Source organism: Lepus europaeus, chromosome 10 (assembly GCF_033115175.1).
Source record: "Lepus europaeus isolate LE1 chromosome 10, mLepTim1.pri, whole genome shotgun sequence".
In the NCBI taxonomy this organism is placed as follows: Eukaryota; Metazoa; Chordata; class Mammalia; order Lagomorpha; family Leporidae; genus Lepus; species Lepus europaeus.
In genome coordinates this window covers 122,928,249-122,949,244 of record NC_084836.1, presented here as the reverse complement: position 1 = coordinate 122,949,244, position 20,996 = coordinate 122,928,249, and the positions used below count along the sequence as shown (strand labels likewise).

The following is a 20,996-nucleotide window of genomic DNA, read 5'->3' as shown; positions in this document are numbered from 1 at the left end:
GGCAGCCCAAACACCCACCCACAGTGCCTCTTAAGGGAACCCCAGTCCCTCACCAAAATTGGCTTTGCTCAGTGAGTTGTGCCTATTAACATTCAAGCTGTGTTCACACCTACACTTGAAAGCTAAAAATAGACCAGAGTACTGAGATCTAGTATAAAATGTATGCCTTGCTCTGGGATACAAGATAATGGTTGTCCTATTTCTGGTGCTCTCTGTTACTAAATAAAGCCTCAGGTTCCTAACCTGAGCAGGGCTCCACTCCCAGAAAAGCGCTCTCAACCATCAGCACTTGGAGATCCTGCGACTTGGCAGCTAACATTTCACGTTACCTGCCTTTATTTAAAAGATACATTTCAAACAGGCTTGGAAGACCGGGTCTATGGATGTTTGATATAGTAGCCATTGTATTTCTCAGGAATTTTTTAAAGCCAACTCAGCGTTTCAGAAAAGTGATTGAAATCCTGTTCCATACTTAATTCTTTGTCCAAGTAAAACCGTACTTGTGAGCTATAATCAGCTGATACAATTAGAAAAAATTGTGGGCATATCAACACATGAGGCCAGCCACGAGGGATTTACATAATGGAGATGGAATGAATTCTTCAGGTGTCTAAAAACTAGGCTGCAACAAATCCCAAGTGCAGTCTTCATGTGGAGCAATAAATATGCAAAATCAGGTCTTTTGTTTCTGTGTGAGCAAACCCGTCACCAAGGTCTCTGGAGAGCTGGACTCTGACAGTGCCTCTCAGGGTGCTGCTGAGCCAAGTGCCCGGTGAGACCCCTCTTCCAAACGTCCCCCGGCAACCTCGCCCACAGCCTCTCCTCAACTTCCACCACTAGTGGCGTGTCTGTGGACCTCTTCCTCCCAGACCCAGAGAACCCCTTGCCTTAGAAAAACGCAATCCTTAGGACCTCTATTTCCATATTTCTGAAAGTAGCTCTAACCAGCTTGGGCAGTTACACCTGGGTCCTCTGTAGATACTCAGAAATGTATCACTGTTGCCAATGCATGGTGAAGGACGAGGGTGATGGAGTCGGGCAAACCTGGGAGCAAACCCCAGCTCCATCTCTTGCCATTATTCATTTGTGAAAAAGTCTTCCGACTCCTGAGCTTTGGCTGTATCCCTAGGAAAGTGGGGACAGCAGAGCAAACCTCGTGAATCCGTTAGGCTGCCCACACCAAGCACCGAGCACGACGCCTGGGACCGACTGGACCTGGTAAAGTGTTGCCGTTCTCGTCATCCGAAGGGGCTCCTACCCATGAATACATGGGCAGATTGGAGCAAACACAGTAATGCTACTGTGCGCCCTGATGGTGGCAGAGGTGGTGCTGTTCTACACGAGGCCAGAGTCGCCCCATTCTCGTGCCCACGGAAGCAAGATGAAAGTCAAAGCGGACCCCCTGCGCAACTCTCGTCGTCAAAGTCTCAGGCCACTTAAGCTCCCTGCACAAAAGACAGATCTGTGGTTTGCTGGCAACGGCAGCAAAGGGCTTGTGGTGGGATTGCCATGGCCACGGCACAGGAAGTCCATTTCCCATCTGCGAGCAGCGAGTGCGGCCGTCCCAGCGAGCACTCCCACCGCAGCACTCCATTCACCAAGCACTGTGCTATTTTTGAGCCTCCGCATGGATTTACAAAGAATAACACAATTAGAAGCACATGGTGGTGGGAGGGGAGAGGCCACTCCGGCATAAGAGCCTGGCTGTTTGAAAGCCGGGTGCAGGGCCCCCTTCCCACAGGGCGCAGTGGACAGCTCGGGTGTGGCACTTCCCAAGGCTCGAACCTGCCTACGTCATGTCAGGACCACCTACGACTTAGTGGCTTTGCAAAGTGGTGTCATTTGTAAAAACTCAAAACATTTTGTCACTGAAATAGCTCCACTCTCTGCCCGTCGGTAAGCTGAAAAGCTTTTGTTTAAACTCCTGCAGACACCGGCTCATGAAGGCGGCATGGAATAGAAATCATTGTCTCTTCAATTTTAAAAATGAGGACATTTTTAATTGTAGGGTTAAGTATTTCCCACAATACATAGAGAAGGGGATTGTTCTCGTCAGTCAATGGAGGCACCGTGGCACAAGGAGACCCTGAGAAATGGGGGCTCTGGGCTCTGCCTTCTGAACTCTGTGAAAGGGAGTTGTTGACCAGGGAAGTCCAGACTCAGGGCAAGTCTGCAGGGTTCATCGCGTAGGGAACGGACTTTAACATCCAGGCCCCTCTAGCAGACGACACGCTCAGTCCTGGAGTCCGCAGGTCTTAGACGAAGACCCACCGGAGAAGCTCTTACCCCCAGTGTCAGTGAGGTCGCTGACTGTTCTCCGCACCACGCAGGTGGTGCCTGGACGGCAGCTGCACCGCTACCCAGGAGCCTCAAGGGCGGGGACAGAGGCTCCCAGGACCTCAAAGCTCTGAGCCCCTGGGAGTCTCCCTGGAGGTACTTGCTTGGCTCCTCACAGCCAAGGGGCCCACATCCTCCTTGGCCAGGGCTTAGGACCCTGCCCACAGCTTGCCTGGGATTCCTGTGGTCACCAGGAGCCCCCAACTCAAACCGCCCCAGACCCTGCTTGCAATGCAACGGGAAAGGCTACATCATCTCCCTGAGGCGTGCGGGAGTGGCTAACTCCGTAACCCTGAGAATCGGACCCTCTTGATGTTCGCTTTTTTTTTTTTTTACTTTGAAAGAAGAACGTCTGTGGTTCTGTCAACTTTGCTCTAGGGCTTGGCGGCTCAGGGGTCTCCCGAGGGCAGGTGCACCCAGCTGCCAGCACGGAGACCGCCCCAGCCTCAGCACAGGGGGGAAACCCTGGGAGCAATGGGCAGCTACTCACGTTTCAAGATGTTTCTCCTCTCCAGCTCCTCCACAGCGGGTCTTTGGCTCAGCCGTCTGCGGAAAAACACCAGAATGACATTTTGCACCATAGCGGCTGCCTGCAGACCGCGCCCGGGGTCTGCGAGGGTGACAGGTGGTTGGCCCCCCTAAAGGTCGGCTCAGGAAAGCGGAGGGAGCGGTGGCCCTTGCTGGCCGCCTCTCGCCCGCAAGGTCCGATCCGCCGGGAGCGGGAGCCGCTCAGTCCCTGAGCCACGCCGGGGTGGCCCCTGCCGCACCTCGGGGCGGGCACATCTTCAGTTTCCACATCCGTGGTCCGGAGCCGGCTGGGTCTGGACGGATCCCGGCGCCAACATGGCTAAACAGTGCGGGGACCCATTCCGCACACGCTCCGCCTGCCCCTGTAGACGCGGGGGCAGCGCGCCGGGCTCCGGGCTCCTGGACGCAGAGATGCCAGGGATCCGCAGACCGCATCCGCCCAGCCGGCAGCGCCCCGCGCCTTCCCGCTCTCCCCGCGAGCGGCGGCGGCTCCTCGGCCCGCCCAGCCGGGGGAGGGCCGAGACACCGGAGCCCCCGCCCACCCGCGAGCTCCACGCAGCCCGGGAATCTCCTCCCGCTCCCGCGCTGGGGCTGCGCCAGCCACACCCGTCCCTGTCCCCGTCCGCCGGCGCCCAGAGCCAGCAGGGCTGAGAGCAGGAAGGGAGACGCTGTTTCAAGCGGCCTCGGCCTGGGGGCGGGGGGCGGGGCGGGGGGAGGACGCAGCCCGCAAATGTAGAAATAAAAACAAAAACAGCCTGAAACCATGAAATCTGCCCGCAGGAGGAGGAATCGTGAGTCAAAATCAAGGCCAAGCTCTAATTATTTTTTCAACTTAAATAATGGTTCTCCTGGAGTCAGATCCTGGGGCCCCTGCAAGGAGAGACAACAGGGCCAAGTACTCAATGCCCCAACAGAGGCTGCCAGACACGGGGCCTTCTCATCCCTGTCCCAGCCCAAAGCCTAGGGCGGCACCACTCCGCCCCCTCCCCGCTGGGACACCACAGCCTGCCGCTGGCTCCCTGGGGCTGGCTGTCTCCTCGTGCCTTCTGGAGGCTCCCGGAGACTTGGATCTGGCCCCCACCAGCCCGGCCTGGACCTCAGGGTGAGAGCCCCAGATGGGCCCTGCCAGGTGCCGCTCAGCTCACGGCTGCCCCCTGCAGTTTGATCAAAACACCCAGGTGCCATCGCTCCTTGCATCAGGGGCCCTGGAGGACCGCAGAGACCAGCCCTGTTCCCAGCCCCCAGGACAGAGCTGAGCCATGGGAGCTTTCCCTGCCCCCAGGGAGACTGTGTAGCAGGGGTCTTTGTAACATCATTCATGGGCCACGCAAAATGAGCAACTTAGAAATTAGCCTGCGATCGACCGACTGAACTTTGAGTCCTGCCTGCGGACGCCTTGGCAGGGCCAGACCAAGCGGTTCTTCCTTGGCCTGCAGGCCGGATGTTCCCACCCCTGCTGGAGGGCAAGTCCGGGAACAGGGCCTTCGAGAGTGCCAGGGCCCGAGAGGAGGGACGGAGCCAGACAGGGGAAGGTCTCCTCTCCAGACAGGGTCTCAACTGTTTACCCCAGGGCTTGACGGGTGCAGGGAGAGGGGCAGTGATCCAGGCAGGCCGCGTGGAAGAAACTTGACAGAGGAGTGCAGAATCCGCACGGGGAGCCCTGTGTGCCAGGATCTTGGAATGAAATGACAGAGATCAGGGAAGCAGAGTTACTCCAGGGGGTGGTAACGGGAGTGGCTGGGAACCTGGGAACGGCTACACCGCTGGACTTCAGCTCACGGTAGGCGCGGGCAGCCAGGACAGTGCCCGAGCAGGAAACGACGCGGTCAGCTCGCCCATCTCCCTCCAGGCCTGCTTGTGAACCAGGTCATCTGTGAGGATGGGGGCCCTGGTCCCGGAAGGTGGCGACAGCGGAGGGGTGGCTTTGGCACTAGGAGACTGCAGTTTGGGATGTCACTGCCTGACTGGTGGCCTTGGGCAGTTAACACCTAACTTCCTGGAGCCTTGTCTTCTCATCTAAAATGAGGACTGGGGCCGGCGCAGTGGCGTAGCGGGTAAAGCCTCCACCTGCAGTGCCAGCATCCAACATGGGCGCCGCTGAGAGTCGCAGCCGCTCCACTTCCGATCCAGCTCTCTGTTATGGCCTGGGAAAGCAGTAGAAGATGGCCCAAGTCCTTGGGCTCCTCCACCCGTGTGGGAGACCTGGCAGAAGCTCCTGGCTCCTAGGTTTGGATCTGCGCAGCTCTGGCCGTAGCAGCCAATTGGGGAGTGAACCAGTGGATGGAAGACCCCCACCCCCACCCCGCCCTTACTCTTTCTCTCTCTCTGCCTCTCCTTCTCTGTGTAACTCTTTCAAATAAATAAATAAATCTTTAAAAAATTAAAATTAAAAAATAAATAAAGTGAGGACTAAATGGTGGCTCTCCATAGAGCCGTGAGCAGGGAGTGAGATCACACACGGGAGCTCTGTAGCGACGTCTGTCTGGAATGCAGTCATTTTCCAAGAAGTCGTCCTCATTCTTGCTCCGAGGACGTCTACGGAGAACGGACACCAGGTCCGTACTCACAGAAGCTTCCTGGATCACAAGTTTCCTGCCGTCAGTTTACTCCTTTGCTCTGACCTCTACGGGCAGTTGTCTTCAGAAGAGCAGTCCCAGCTGGGCCTTGTCCCCTGGGCGCCTGGACTCTCCCTCCTGCCTGTGAGCGGTCACTCGACCTCCGAGAACCTCCTCCTGCCCGCACAGCATCCTGCAGGCCCACTCGGAGGCGAGCAGCTGCAGAGGCCAGCGGAGACTCAGGGCAGCAGCTCGGGGCCTGGACACCGTCTGCACAGCTCAGACCCGTGTCCCTTCACCACCTCCCCCCGGCACTGGGGCAGCCCGGACCGCAACATGGCACCTCGTCCAGACGTCTCAGGAATTTCGCAGAGTTTGGGGCTGGGCGGCTCCCATCCCAGCCCCGCTCTGACTAGTTCCTGCGCGAGAGAACGCACGGAGGAGATGTAGCCCAAGGCCAGGCCCCGTGACCGCACACGGAGCCGAGGCATTGCAGTCCGTCTGCGGTGATCATTATCAACACGAGTTTGTTGGATGGAGACTAAAGCAGCAACCGCGTAGCCCCCGATTTCAGATATGGACTGGAAAGGTAGAGGAACGCCATACCGTGGACCCGAGTTTAAGCCGCGAGGGGTCGCGCAGAGCTGGGCACACAGCAATGGCGCCTTCCCAGTACCTCTGAGCAGTGCCGCCACGGGCTCTGAACGGTGCCTGGCTCAGGGGCTCAGAGAAGGAAGCGTGGCCCCGAGCCGGGGCTGGAATCAGGACCCACAGCCGGCTCCCCGAGTGGGAGGGCTGCAGCCCCCAACGGGCAGCCGGCCAGGACGGACGGTGGAGCGGGGCCCGGGCAGTGTTCTCCCAGTGCAGGGAGCCTGGCCCCGCAGCGGCCTGCGTGAGACGTCCCAGGCGTGCTGGTGCTGTAGCACGCGGGCCCCTGCCCGACACAGCGGCCACTGTGGACAGGAGGCCGTCGGCCTCAGGTGCCTCCTGCTCTGGCCACGAGGCTCTTCAGAGTGGAGGCCAGGCGGGTCTTCCCACGCAGAGCCCGGAGCCTGCACACATGGGTGTGGATCACGGAACAGGGACCAGGCTTGGACCCCACTCCGTCGGCTCGCGGCTGCCAGGGCTTCCTCACTCCCAGAGTTCTCGGGGAACTCCCAGAAGCACAGCAGGGCTGCGCCCGGGGAGCTGAGGCCACCTGGAAGTGTCCCCGAGCCCTGTGGGTCCCCCAGTTCCCCGCCTCTCCCCGCCTTCCACAGCTGCGCCCGCTCCTGATTCAGAAATGGCGCTGCCAGCGACGCCGGTGCCGCCCGGAGCTGGGGAAGCCACAGCCTATTTCTGGCTCTCCCCGCTGAGAAAGTCCCCGTGTGGTGGCAAATTACAGAGCCACGTGGGCGTGGGAGCGACTCCCAGAAAGCCAAGCCTGGGATACAGACGAGCCTCTGCCGGTCTCCTCACCATCCCTGCTGTCACTCGCGCCGGACGCACGGAGGAGGGCAGCGGCAGGGCCTGGCCAGGGTGGTGGGGAGCCAGGAAGAGGACGCGTGCTTCTGAGATCAGGGTATCTGCATCATCCCTACAAGGACCCAGGGGACTGCAGACACAGGACTAACCCCAGGGCCCTTCCAGGCCCCTCTGCCTCCCAACCCAACAGAGGCACCACACGCCTAGCCTGCGCCATGACCACACCAGAGGGGACACAACGGGTGAGCAGGTAAGGAACAGAGAACAGGTGCCCAGGGATGGTGCCCGGGGCGGGGCGGGGGAGGGTGGCTGAGGAGACGGCTGTGTGCTCAGCACCAGTGGGGGTGGAGCCGTGTGACTGTGCCAAGCCCAGGCCCCAGATCTGTGGCAGGTGGTCACACTTCTACTCCCACTGGGCCCACAGGTACCAGCACAGAGATGGAACTCCAGTCTGATCTTCCATCAGCTGGTTCACTCCCCAAATGGCCGCAATGACCAGGAGCTTCTTCCAGGTCTCCCACATGGGTGCAGGGGCCCAAGGCTTTGGGCCATCTCCTACTGCCTTCCCAGGCTCATTAACAGGGAGCTGGATCAGAAATGGAGCAGCCGGGACTTAAACCAGCACCCATATGGGATGCTGGTGCTGCAGGCCAGGACTTAACCCACTGTCATGAGCTCTTTAAGCACCCATGGTCACACACACTGACCAAAGACTGGGCTCTCCCATAGCTCAGACACGTCCTGGGTGTGCGCCAGGAGACACCTCCTAGCCTGCACAGGAGGGGTAGGTTCAGGGCAGAGCAGGTGTGCGGCAGGGTCCCAGTGCTCACAGCACAGACTTCTAGACAGCATAGAGGCCAAGACCGGACTGAGGCCAGCCCCTGGCAGCTGAGAGGCCAGCAGAAACGACTGACCAAGTCGGAGCTGTTTTGGAAATGATGACAGCGCCACCTGCTCCCACGAGGGGGCTCTGAACACTGAGATGGTGCAGGGACAGCTCAGCACGGAGGGACCACTGCTCCTGGGCTGGCCAATGTGAAGACCGGGTTCTGGAGTCTAAAGTAGCCTGGTGACTCCAGGACAGTGGCAAAGTCCCACTGTCCCACCCAAGAACAGGAAGGTCACCACGGGGGCCTCTCCTCCTTCCAGGGCTGGGCAAGACCCTGAGACCAGGACCCAAGAGTTGTCCAAGGGAGAAGCAGCTGTGACGTGGGCCAGACCTGGCTCAGTGCTGGGAGGGGGAGGCCAGCAGGGGGCAGGTGCAGAGCCGGAGTGCGGGGCAGCGCTGGCAGGTGTGGAGGGGAGAGTGCAGCCAGGCCCCTGCTCCTGACGCCCTGGCGCCTGCACGCCCGCGCCCAGGAGGAGTTCTAGGGCCTGTGTTTGCGTGGGAGCCAGCCTGGCCGTGCTGCTGCAGGATTCACGCGAGGTGGAGGCCGGGAGCAGCCACCGATGCCCGTCCCAGGTTAACGAGCAGCCTGTGAACCCATCATCCTAGCCAAGCACACAAGTGAGTCACGGGACCGCCACGCTTGCCACGCGTGTACCCTCACTCGTCCAGGAACCTCCACACCCATTCTAGAGAGGAGAAAGCTGCAGCTCAGCTGCACCCAGACGTCCTGGTCCCCAGACGAAGCTCTGACGTGCGGCACCCTTGCAGCCTCTCTGTCGGGGTCTCTGATGCCAACGCCCCAGAGAACTCGCCTTGCCAGAAAAACGACAAAGCCCTCACCCCGAGGTCCTTGCACAACACTTAACAGAAGCCAGCAGGTGAATCCCGGAATGGCGTCCAGTGCCGTGGGGCCTTCGCGGCGCACGCACGTCTGAGTCACTCGCGGAAGTGGCCCGCTTTCCCCGGACTGCTGGGACTCAGAGTCGGGCCCTGCAGCTTCTGACCGCGCCCTGAACTTCCCTGAGCCACGTGCAGGGCAGCCCCTCGGGGCGTCTGGAGGACTTGGAAAGGGGCTCCTGCAGAGCCAGATGGGCAGGGGGCCCCGGCACGCGGCCCTGACCCTGCCGTGTCTGTGCTCTACCTGGGCTCCACTCCCTCCACGTCATCTGTGTTGACCCCCCAGGTCACCACAGCTGCAACTCCCATTTGCCCATCCAGACTTGGTTATGATGCTCTTGTCTTCTAGAACCTTCTCTGCTGTCACCAAGCAGGAACACGTACAGCCCGCGGTGGAGATGCAGACATTGTGGTGACTCCTTCCAGCCAGAGAAGGCCAAGAACACGCGCCTTGGCAAAGTCGCCAGGAGGTTCAGTCTCGACCGCGTCACATGGGACACAGGCAAGTTATTCACTCCCTCCGAGCCCAGACATCCGGCTGGTGCCAAGCCCCACCTCTCGGGGCCACTATGAGAACGAAAGGCAGCAACACGGATGAACCAAGCCCCACGCAGCAGGCCACGAGCACACGGCGGCTTCGGAGCCATCTTCTGCACACACTGCTTGGCTGATGCCTGTGGCCCACAGGTGACAGCAGCAGGTGCACACAGCGCCCAGGGTGGGAGCGGTCAGTGTGGCTCGGCCGAGGGCAGAGTGCGGAGGCTGCAGCGCCAGCTCCCTGAGCGTGAGCCCTGGCCAGCCCGCTCTGCCCCACTAGGCACACGTCCCCAAGTCCCAACTCCTTCCCAGCGCCACGGCACAGCCGAGTGCGGCTCAGCGCCAGCAGCCTTCCAGGAGAAGCACACGGCTCCCCACCCACGGGGGTGCCGGGCTATTTTGGGAGGCTCCTTCCTAGGAACACCAATCCTGTCCCACAGCCAGCCTGGGTCACTAACACCGAGGCCCCTCCTGGAGACGGGATTCCCCAGACACGGCAACCACACACCATTCAGCACGACGCCGCCTGGCCCAGGTAGGCAGGCAAGGCATGGCTCCTCTCCTCACCCGCACCCCGCCCCGGCGCACTCTGCTTCAGAATGGACAGATGCAAACACGGGGGGCTGCCTGGCAGAGAGGGTCAGGAGGAAGGCAGCCCCCCTGGGTGGGTGTGAGCAGAAGCGGCTAGGGACAGGCAACCAGGCGGAGGCCGGGCCAGCTCTGGGCTCTGAGGGGTGGAGCTGTCCATGTCAGGGCAGCGATGTCCCCACGTTTCCATCACGCTCAGCCCACTGGGCTCAGGCTCACCAGGATGGGGCCGGCAGCTGGCCAGGGAGGCGGTGCCCCGAGGCCCAAGCCCCACCTACAAAAGCAGCCCTCTTCTCGCCAGGCCCCGCCTCCTCACACACTCAGCACCTCCACCTGACACTGCACCAGCCACCGTGGCCGCTCAGCCGGACCCTCCCTGGGCAACCTACAGGCTGCTCTCACTCCCCACTGCCAACACCCGGACTCTCCAAGCCTGCTGGGCCCCACTTGTGAGCAGCCCCCGGGTGCTGCCTCAGCCAGGCCAGCAGTCTCTCACGGGGGCGTGGCAGCCGCCGGGGGCCCCTTCCCAGGCAGCCCTGCAGCAGCAGGATGGCCCTCCTGAAACATCACCCTGCTTCCATGGTGAACTTTAACCCTGGTTCCCACTGGACCCAGGGACGCTGGCCAGGCCCCGTGAGCCACTGCCAGCCCCAGCCTCGCTCCCTTCTCTGAGCCAGCCCCACCCTGCTGTGCACTCTGTCCCGCTGTGGCCCACAGGTTCCCAGCCCACCCTGGAACCCCTTTACGTAACAGGGAACTGTGGCACCCGCCTACTCCCACCTCTACATGCGAAATGCCAAAGACCCAACGCGCGTGCCCTCAACAACACAAAGGACAACACAGGGCACCGTGATGGAATCCAGCGACCTGTGACCCACAGGGGACTTCCCTGGGCAGCAGGTGAGGGCCAGCAGGACTGCCGCCTACAGAGCGTTGTCCTGTGGCTGAGCTGGCCACTCCCCGCCCTGAGGGACGCAGTCACAAGGGCGGCCAGTTCCCGAAACGAGGAGCAGTTCTTGGTAAAGCTCCGAACAAAACCAAGTACTTGTCCCTCGACTTCCAAGACACTTGCATTCCAGGAAAAGTCGGTGTGAGATCAGACTCCGTCAGAACACCGTGTGCGCTCAGCCAAGACGCACACAGGCTGTGCCCCTAGGGAGTGTCTGCCTAGGGAGTGTCTGCCTAGGGAGTGTCTGCCTAGGGAGCGTCTGCGGAGGCCCAGAGTCGAGCGTGCGTGCTTGTGTGTGTGTTTGGGGTGGGGTCCCTGCCACTTAGGAAGCACCCCTTGGCTGAAAGACACCTGGCTCCCAAGGGCACCTGAAACACAGGAGGAGCCCAGTCTCTGACAGTCCATGGGGCCACCCAAGCTTCCACAAGGCCCTGGAGAATGGCCTGTGCCCAAAGCTCCACCCTCCCTCCCAGCCCCACCTGCAGGAGCCACTGGGTCCCCCGGGGCCTCAGCTCACTGCCAGGCCAGCTCAGAACAGGACGCCAGGCACCCAGAGCTGGCCGCCTGCTGCCTGGGCACAGCTGGTTCCCCGAGCACTTCCAGGGAAGCAGGGTAAGAAAGGAAGGGGTGGGGGTGCAGAGGCTTCCAAGGCCCCCCCCACCTCACTTCTGTGTTCACACCTGGCTCTGGGCCCGCCCCACACCCAGAGCGGTGATGCTGGGCCTCCCCGCCCTCGCAGGGAGAGTCCTGCCCAGAGCACGAGCGAAGGGCTGCCCTGGGCACTCGGGGAGGGAGAGGCCTCGTCTCTCATCAGCCCCCCAGATCCTGGTCCTGAGGACGTGGCCGAGGCACAAGAACACATCCACCCTCCATCCTTAGTCACCAGAGGTCACCTGTCAGTCACCCACCTCGCAGCCTCTCTAGCTGCCTCCCAGGGTCACCCTGTCCCACCACGAACACAGCAGGCTCTGGGTCCCGACCCCACCCACCCTGCACACCTCAGGACCTGACCCCACCCACCCCACAGGACCCGGCTCCACCCACCCCACACACCTCAGGACCCGGCTCCACAGCAGGCTCTGGGTCCCCACTCCAGCTTCAGATGCGGGGGCGATGGCTCAGCACCAGGAGTTGGATCCCCGCCACCCACACGGGAGACCTGGGCTAAGTCCCCGGCTCTTGCCTTCAGCCCAGCCAGAGGCCATCGGAGACATTTCGGGGGTGAACTCTGCCTCTCTGTCTCTCTGCCTTTCGGGAGAGTTTAAGGCTTCATTTAAAAGACTATTTTAAGGATCAATTGCCTTTCCTTGTAACTGCGATAAGGACAATGGGAAGCAACATGGTGGTTAACACGCCCAGCCTCTCCCCAGCTGCTCGCCTCCCTGGTCCCTGCGATGGTCAGTTTGGCGTTCAAGCTGCCAGGCCCCCGTCTCTGGGTTTTCAAGCAAACACCCATCAAGGGGCTCGCAGTGTGCGTCAAGTCCAGGCGCCGCTGATTTTAAGTCAACGACGCTGAGTGTCCTGGTGAGCCTGACCCCCCAGGCCAAGGGCTCCCCGAGCCCGGGGACACGGCCTGTCCCCGTGCCCCACCAGCTGAGCTGTCCACCTCAGGCACTGCCGCTTCTGTTTCCGAACGTGTTTGTAACATGTGGGCTCCTTACTATAATTAGGTAATTCAATTACGCTTTATGTGCATTGATTAAAGGACTGAACGTGCATATAAAAAGAAAACGCTATTTCTATGAAACTAAGTCGGCTGCCTTGGAGTCAGGAAAGGCAAGATGCTAAAAATACCGCTTGCGTCAGCGTGGGCGAGGGAAATGTGCAAGATGGGAGGGGCGGCTGTGGCGCGGGAAGGATTCTCCCTGGGACAGCTTCCACCCCGCTCTGGCTCTGGACGTCCTCGCTTTTCCAAGACAGCGACACTCTAGAGATCCTGGAAGACACGCCCCTGTCTGTCTTCCACTCTGACTGCAGCTCCTGCCCCCAGCCCCCATGGAATGTCCTTGCCCCCAGCTGGAACTAGGGCCACCGTGAGGCGCACCTGCACGGTCTGGCTTACAACACAGCGCCTGCAGCCAGAACGCGGCAGGTTTGCCGTGGCTGCTCTTGGACATCTCCGATTAGTCTCCCAGGGCCAAGTGCAGAGGGAGGGCTCTGGTCCACACCTGTCATGGGACTGGGAGCAGAGTGAAGGAGCCGTTCCTGGTGGGAGCTCAGCCCCGGTGTGTACCAGCTCCTGTTGGGATTCCTTGGAGCCAGCGCAGGCAGCCCCACACACTGGCTGCCTCTGGGCAGGGGCAGGGGCCAACTTAAATGCAGCAAGATAAACTGGGGGGGGGGGGGTTGGTCGTGGTGTACCCAGGTCAAGCCGCCACTTTCTGTGCCACGTTGGAAGTGGGGTGGGGTTCGAGTCCCAGCTACTCCACTTCCTAACTCTGGCTAATGTGCCTGGGAAGGCAAAGGAAGATGGCCCAAGGCTTGGGTCCCAGCCACCCCCGTGGGAGACCTGGCTGGCACTCCTCCTGATCCCTGATTCGGCCTGGCCCAGCCCTGGGCATTGCGGCCATTTGAGAAGTGGCCCAGATGGAAGATCTCTCCCGCCCCCTTTCAAACAACAAATAAATCTTTTAAAAACAACGAGTGAGTGTGGTGCCAGGAAGTTCTGAGGTCCACGCACGTTTTTCGTGATGTGCATTTCCACTTTCTGAAATTCCCTCATTTGAGTCCTTTATTCAAATTTTAAGCAATTAAAGAAATCTGATCCAACATCTTCCACTGCCTGCCGCTGGCGCCGAGGCCGCTCAGCTGTGGCTCCCACAGACGCGGGGGAAGCACCCATGGGTCCCAGGGCCTCCTTTGCCTCAGGTCCTGCCTCTGAGCTTTGCCCCGGCAGGACCCCCACCAGCCCCCCATCTTCCTCCTGCACCTGCGACACTCTAGAGGGCAGCCCCGCCCACCACGCTGCTCTCTGTGGCTCCCAAACTCACAGCCCCCTCGCCGCTTCCCAGGCGACACCAGGGCTGGGCAGGGTCTGCTCTGGGCCCTGGCTGGTGGCTCTGGCCTGGTCTGTGCAGCAGGGCTGGGCCCCATACAGGTGGGCAACCCCGCAAGCCGGCAAACCCAGGAGAGCAGGCACCAAGGCCGAGACAAAAGCTCTCACGATTGTCGCCGATTCCCCACGGGACGAGGGCACCAGCGCCCCAGCCCACACCACTTCCGCAGGACTCAGAGGTTCCTCGGGGGCACCAGGGGCACAGACCCGGGATGTGGGGTCCGAGTGCTGCCGTCCTGCATCGCCGGGTCCCAGCCCCCCACGGGCGTCCCACACTTAGCACTTCCATCGTTACCTGACACCCACCCTACACTTGCTGGAGGGATGGAAGCTTCCAGAAGGCAGCATGGCATCTGCCTTGCTCCTGCTGCCTCCATGCCCGGTGCAGATGGTGGCACGGAGAGGTGGCTGCCGAAGCACCTGTCCCGGAGCCGAGGTGTCGGGGTGGGGACAGCGGAGGAGGGGCAGCAGGGTCTGTCCCTGTCACGACAGAGCTTCAGCCCAGTGGAGGGCTGAAGGGGTGGAGGGGTAGGAATGGGGCGTCTGGTAATACCCAGGTGACTCTCGCAGCCACGGGCACCACACGGCCCCAGGCCAGGCCACGTAGAAGTCACTGCTCATTCCTCCACCAGGCTGCCCCCCTTCCATTAATCTGTCTCCATGGCAACGTTCGTTGGAACACCTACAGTAGCAGACTCCTAGCTTCCTGCCCAAGCCTCTCTTCTTGCACTGCTCGGAATGCCGATCCTCTCAGCCCAGCCTCTCTCCAGCTAAGCCTGGCACCGCTGGGGTTCTGGCTGCAGAGCTAAGTGAGCTGCTGGGAGGAGCCCTCTTGAACAGCAGCCATAACTGAGATCTGTTCTCGAACACGAATGGACTTGAATACCAAGTCCGGTGCTCCTGCAACCACCTTGGACCATGGAGGATAAACGTCAGCACGAGGATCACAACAGGAATTAGAGAGAGGGTTCTTGGTGACTTTGGAACAACCGTGCCAGCCCCGACAGCCCACCCGTAGCTACTCCACAGGGTGGGGGCCAGAAGCCACCCGGCCTGGGTCAGAGCTGAGCTCCACCGCACCCCAGCCGCCTGCCTTTGTGCGTCGGCCCCCAGCCCCCTAGGCCTCACTTGCTCAACGGCTAAACACAGCTAATAGCAGCACCTGCCTTGGCGACCTGAGGGAATGCAGGCAGAACACGGCGCCCGGCACACAGCACGGCTCAACAGGTGTCAGTGACGCCGCGACGGCTTGCTTACCACAAAGCCCCGATCCCAGGGGGAGCCGGGTGTGTCGCCTTGTGTCCCTCAGGCAGCGCTCACGCACCTGGCCTGCCCGGCCTCACTCGGCCGTGACTCCAGCCAGGGCACCCCCAGCCCCCCAGTGCCTGACTGGGAACCTTGTCTGAGTGCCCCTGCCCTGGGTGGAAGTTGCATTGCTTTTCCCACAAGACACGTGGCGCAGTCCCCTACAGCGTCCCACGCGAACAAAGGAAACGGAGCTGACCGGCCCCGGGCGGCTGGGGGGAGCAGGGCTGCCCCACGGTGATGGCTGCGTAGGGGAGCCCGGGCCTCCCCCTGCACGGAGGGCCTTGGGTGGACACCTGCTCCCGTAGCCAAGCCGCCCCCAGCACTGCCTGCCCCCTGCACGCCACGACTTCCGGCCAAAGGGAGAGTTTCACGTCCTCGTCCCCGGAGGCGTGGATGTTGCCAGTTGAACTCCTCCAGACACAGAGCTGTTTCCTGTTGCTTTACCACCTGCACGGAGGGGCAGAGCCAGGGACGGCCCCTGCCCAGCTGTGCCCCCTCCGTGCCAGCCTGGCCTCCCGCTGACCCCGCAGCTCCCTGCCCGGGCTGAGGGCCAGGGCACCCTCAGAGCCTGCTCACAGCCCATACGGGTCCCTACTGCGCTTTTGCAATAAATCCTCCAGAGGCCCCTAGTGAACCCTGGTGGTCCTCTTGGTCCTAAGGGCTGGGCGGCGTCCCCGGCGGGCCTCGCGCCCTGGCGGCGCACACACTAGAGACGCCGGGAGGGCTAGGAGGATCCGTACAGAAATCAGCTCCGTGAAAAGGCAGCAGGCCAGACTGAAGGCTGGACACCGAGAGCCTCCCTCCCTCTGTCCCAGGCTTCTCACGTGGCAAAGGCCAGGGCAGTGGAGAGCAGGGGCCTGCACTGGCCAGGCCCTCGCACAGGGCTGCTGACGCCGCCTTCGCCTGGGCTTCGTCCCCCCGACACCTTCAAGGCCCCAAGGAACGGAGCGTGAATGATTGAGTGCGTCCTGCCGGAGACGGGGGAAAGCGTGGTTACGGGCACGACGCTGACCAGGAGGGAGCTGCCGGCCAACATGCTGATGACGCCGCTCATGGAGAGAACGCAAGGGATGGCGCCCAAGTGGATGAGGACGGGAGGTCTGGGGACACCACAGTGACGGGGACACCACAGTGACGGGGACACCACAGTGACGGGGACGAGCCACGTGGTGAACGTGAAGACGGAGGACGGCAAGGACGACGACGCTGAGGGTGGTGATGGCGGCGCTGCCGCCCGCAGACAGACCCTCACGTGTGCCACGAGGTCACCAACGGCGCGCTTGCCCCCGGAACTCCCTAGGGGCTGGGGCCACGGCTAAGAGGCGAGGCTTTTCCAGTGAGCGACGAGAATGTCCTAAAACTGGTTGTGGTGCTATGGATACACAGGTCAAAGCGCCTACTAGAAGCACTGAGTCGCGCACCTTGTGGGTTGTACGCGGTGTGGGAATTCTCTCTCGACCCAGCGAGGACAGATTCCTGGCCCCGTGCAGCTCCTGTTTGTTTATTTTTTATTCTGAGTGCTGCCTGTCTGACAGGCACAGTTCTAGGCACCCCCCCCCCCACTGCATCCCGTCTGCCGTTCTGTTGTAGCCACGCCCACTTGACAGAGGAGGGAGGAGTTAATCTGCTTGTGGGGAAATGCAGGAACAGGCGGGGCTGGCGTGGGAGCCACGGGCCGGACCCAGAGCACCACGGGGAGGAGGGGTCACAAGCAGGGTCTCCAGGCAAGGCCCCCACCTGCGAGGGGGAGGCACGGACCCCCCAGGGTGCTCTGCTGCGGCCCGTCCATTTTCCCTTCACTGCTCAAAGTCAGAAGTCCCAGCAGCCCCAGCCCCAAGGAGGAGCAGCTCCTCCACCCCTCGCGCACACGGGCCTTCCTGCCGGGCCGACACGGCCACCTGCTGCTTCTCAGAACGTGAACAGGCTCTTGACAAGCACATAAAAGACGTCTCACCCAGGAATCTAATTTTCAGCTGCCTTTGGAAGTGCCGGCCCACACTGGCCCAGCAGGGAGGCCCCTCGGACCCAGGTGGCAGCTGCCCACCCTGGGCAGGGACACCCACTCTGCCCCAGCACCAGCCTGGCCCCCGTCACTCATGAGCACAGTCTGAGGCTTCCAGTGCGTGAAGACACAGGTTCCTGGTGCTGCCCCTGGAGGGCCACGTGCTAACGTCAGTCACAGCTGTCCCCGCAGGACTGTGTACCCGTCCCCCTGACAGGGGCTCAGGACACCATCAGAGCAGCCCTGTGGTCCTCCCAAGATGCTGGTGCTCTCTCGTAACGGCAACGCCAGGAGTCCCGGGGCATCCCCACTCGAGGGCCGGCAGCCGTGACACGGCCCAGTCTGGTTGACGTCCAGACAGCAGCGGAATGGCTGGAAGTGTGTTCAGTCCCCGTCCTGGACCCCCCCGCCAGGACAGAGCCCACCCACCAACTTAGCGAGGCCCACTGAGGCCCTGAGGGTTCGCACTCCCCCCACGTACGCTTCTGAGGACGCTGGCTACACAGTCTCGGGTCACCTAACAGGGCTGCGTTTTGAGAGAGGCATCAGGCACCGAGGTGGGCGTGTGAGCACGGCAGAAGGTACTTACACCCACACTAAGACAGCGACGCCATCGCTAGGCGAGGGAAGCTCAAGAGATCGCTGTGTGTGAGATTTGTGATTGAGCAAAGCATCCCTACGCGGTGCCCGAGTGCGCATCAACTCAGCAAACCGGCTCGTTCTTAAAGGCATCTGAACAACCCCTCGGTAAAGGCAGACATTCATCCTACACATGGTTACTTTGTTACTGAACTGTATCCCGTTCACCCTGCCAGGTACAGTCTGAAAGGCACATCCTTCCAGCTCTCTATCCTCCTACCCATACATCTAACCACGCAACCACCTGTCCATCCACCTAGCCAACCATCCCAACCACCTGTCCATCCACCTAGCCAACCTTCCCATCCACCTGTCCATCCACCTAGCCAACCTTCCCATCCACCTGTCCATCCACCTAGCCAACCATCCCAACCACCTGTCCAGCCAGCTAGCCAACCTTCCCAACCACCTGTCCAGCCACCTAGCCAACCTTCCCATCTACCTGTCTAGCCACCCAACCACACAACTACCCAGCCACCCATTCAGCCGTCCACTTGCCCATCCAATTATCTCTGTCCACCCAGCTAAGCAAGTACTGCGGCCATCCATTTGACCATCTCTCCATCCATGTACCCATCCATCTTCCCAGCCACACAACTACCCACCTATTCGACCTGTGTGTGATCAGGAGCCCACAGCGGCCAGCAGAGAAGCCCCTGTAGCGCAGCCCTGCAGCTCCCTCTGGCTGCTGGCCCACGCCCCAGCCATCTCCCCCACCTACCCAGCTCAACCGTATGCTCATCCATCTACCTGGTCTACCCACCCCGGCAGCAGCTACCCGAGGACAGCCCACGTCACGTCAGACGCTGTGGCAGGGTCAGGATGAGCACTGCGCCAGGCTCTTCCTTCAGGGAGAATCTGCCACTCTGGCGGGAATCATGTGAACCAGGGGTGATCCACGGACGCACTGCACAGAGTCGCGTGAAGGCAAACGACTCTGAGTGGGGCACGCTCAAGTTCAAGTCCTCACTCGGCTCCTCACTGGCTGCAAACGAGCCGGAGCCTCAGTAGAGACGTGAGGAGGAGGCCACGGTGTAGACCAGCCCTCGGCACACAGGGGCCGCACTGAACGGCAGTGGCTGTGGAAGCCACAGTTCCAGGAGCCACGGGCGACGTCCACACCAAATCCTCGAGCCTGTGACCCCAGATTAGTGACCACAGGTCTAGCTGCCCCACGACCCCAGGGGCTCACGGCAAAGGGGGAAGCCCAACAGAGCTGAGCGGCCCCTGCCCTCCCACACCTGTGTGTCCTTTTGCCAAAAACATCCCGCTGTCAGCTTTCTGTCCGTCCAAGAACTATCTTCATTGGTCCTCTTGCTCACCTTCTGTCTGCAAATCCCCCTGGAAATTGTCCCACTGACAATCCCTGACCGCGCAGACGCACGGGCTGGGCTCAGTGCCGAGGGCCCCCCATGTGTGGGAGCTCCCGCTGGGAGAACGCCTTGTGCCTTCCTCATCGAACCTCATCGAACGCTGTTCATTAAGGAGGAGCCTCTTCAACCCGAGGATTCGCCCAACTTTCAGTCCAGCTGGGAGCCAGAGGCCACAGCCCCGGGCCAAGCCCTCAAGTCCGAGAGCCCGCTGCCCCCTCCCCCTGCACCGCAAGATCGTGCTCCCACCCCCACGTCCGGTCCGGTTTCATCCAACCAGAGATGCTCGGTTCTTCTGCCAACCTAGAACCCCAGGTTACTCAGGGAGGTCCAGTAGCTGGAGCCCTGCGGGCTTCTAGAACAATGAGAAGTGGAATTCCATTCTTCCCGTTTTCCTTGGATTGCATTTTAAATGAGAAAACTGAAGCCTGTCCCATCTCCAAAGGCAAACGGGCTCAGGACACCTGAACGTGAGAAGCTGCTCTGGCCCTGGTGGTCGGCAAAGCAGCCTATGCCCGCCATCCTCTGCAGAAACTGCTCGGAGGGGAGAGGCGGGACGCAGCTGCCGACCGTGAAAGCCAGCTCGGGACAGCAGGAAGGTACAAGACCCCACCAGCGGCCTCAACCTCCGAGCCCGCGCCGCTCAGAGCTGCCATGCAAAACTGCAGCGGTCTCTTCTCCGAGTTCGGCTTCCTATCTGGCGAGCTGCTGCACACCGGCAGACAGAGCCACCCTAGCAACGCCAGGGCCGGATGGCCCAGAGGCACGGTCGACTCCATGTGTCTAAACGCATTCGCGTGGCCTTGCCTCACATCTCTCCTTCCTCCCATGTTCCCTCCCCCAGTGCACATCGCCACCCCACCCCCCGGGGTTCAGCAATGCTCACCCCGAATCCCGCCATCCCCAGCACCCAGCTCTCAGATCTGTCCTCTCTCCAGCCCCATGACGTGGACAGGCGGGACCCCCCCATGCCAGCAGGAGACAGGCAAGGGGACGAAGGGCCACCTCAGCCGGCAGAGGTGTGATGGGCAGAGGCGTGGAGAGTGACCAGGGTGAGGCCACCCATGGGGGCCAGACAAGGAAGGAGGTGACATTGATCTAGATCAGGAACAGCGGGCAGCAGAGAATCCCCCGCGGCACCACCGTAGCATCCTCTGGCCTCTGCCTCCATTCCCCAGCCTGCGCATCGCGGTATGGAACAGCGCCCCCCGGTGGGCAGTCCTGGCTCAGGCCTTTGTGCTCCTGCCCAGGCTGCTCTCTGCCTGGATTTCTACCCTCAGGCAGCCCCAGGAGCCAGCACCTGCCGACCCAGGAAGACAAGGCTCAGGCGTCTCTCTGAGGCTGCCCTCCGGCTCTGCCGGCTCCTGCCGAGCGAATGCCCTCCCAGGTCTCCGCTGCTGTGCTTGGTCCCGGTGTCCAGCCCTGCACGTATTTTAGTTCAGACAATGATTTATTCACGCACCTGGGAGTGCAGTGCGCCTGTTCATCTCTGTACCTCAGGACCCAGCACCTGCACGACACACAGACTTCACGTTTCCACGCTAGGAGAGGGTGAACCTTGGGAGACGGGGAGGTTGTTGGGGCTGCCGGATAAACCAGGCCTGTCACCTGCTTCCCTCGTCACCCCAAGCGTCCCCTCCTACCACAGCAGCCGTGGAGGAACCGTGGGGAACAGGCAGACTTGGCAAGAAGTTTGACGGACAGCAACAGAAATAACTGTGATGAGGCCAGCACTGTGGCGCAGTGGGTAAGGCCGCCACCTGTGGTGCCGGCATCCCATGTGGGCACCGGTTTGAGTCCCGGCTGCTCTACATCCAATCCAGCTCTCTGCTATGGCCTGGGAAAGCAGTGGAAGGTGGCCCAAGTCCTTGGGCCCCT

The 20,996-nt window shown here is 61.4% G+C and overlaps 1 protein-coding gene across 1 annotated transcript in view; it reads right to left on the bottom strand.

Moving 5' to 3' along the window:
- Nucleotides 1-20,996, bottom strand: part of PHACTR3 (phosphatase and actin regulator 3) — a 208,767-nt gene that overhangs the window by 5,682 nt on the left and 182,089 nt on the right. The window contains exon 9 of the mRNA XM_062202414.1: nucleotides 2,828-2,883. Coding sequence (XP_062058398.1) covers nucleotides 2,828-2,883 — 56 coding nt within the window. The remainder of the gene's footprint in view (nucleotides 1-2,827; nucleotides 2,884-20,996) is intronic.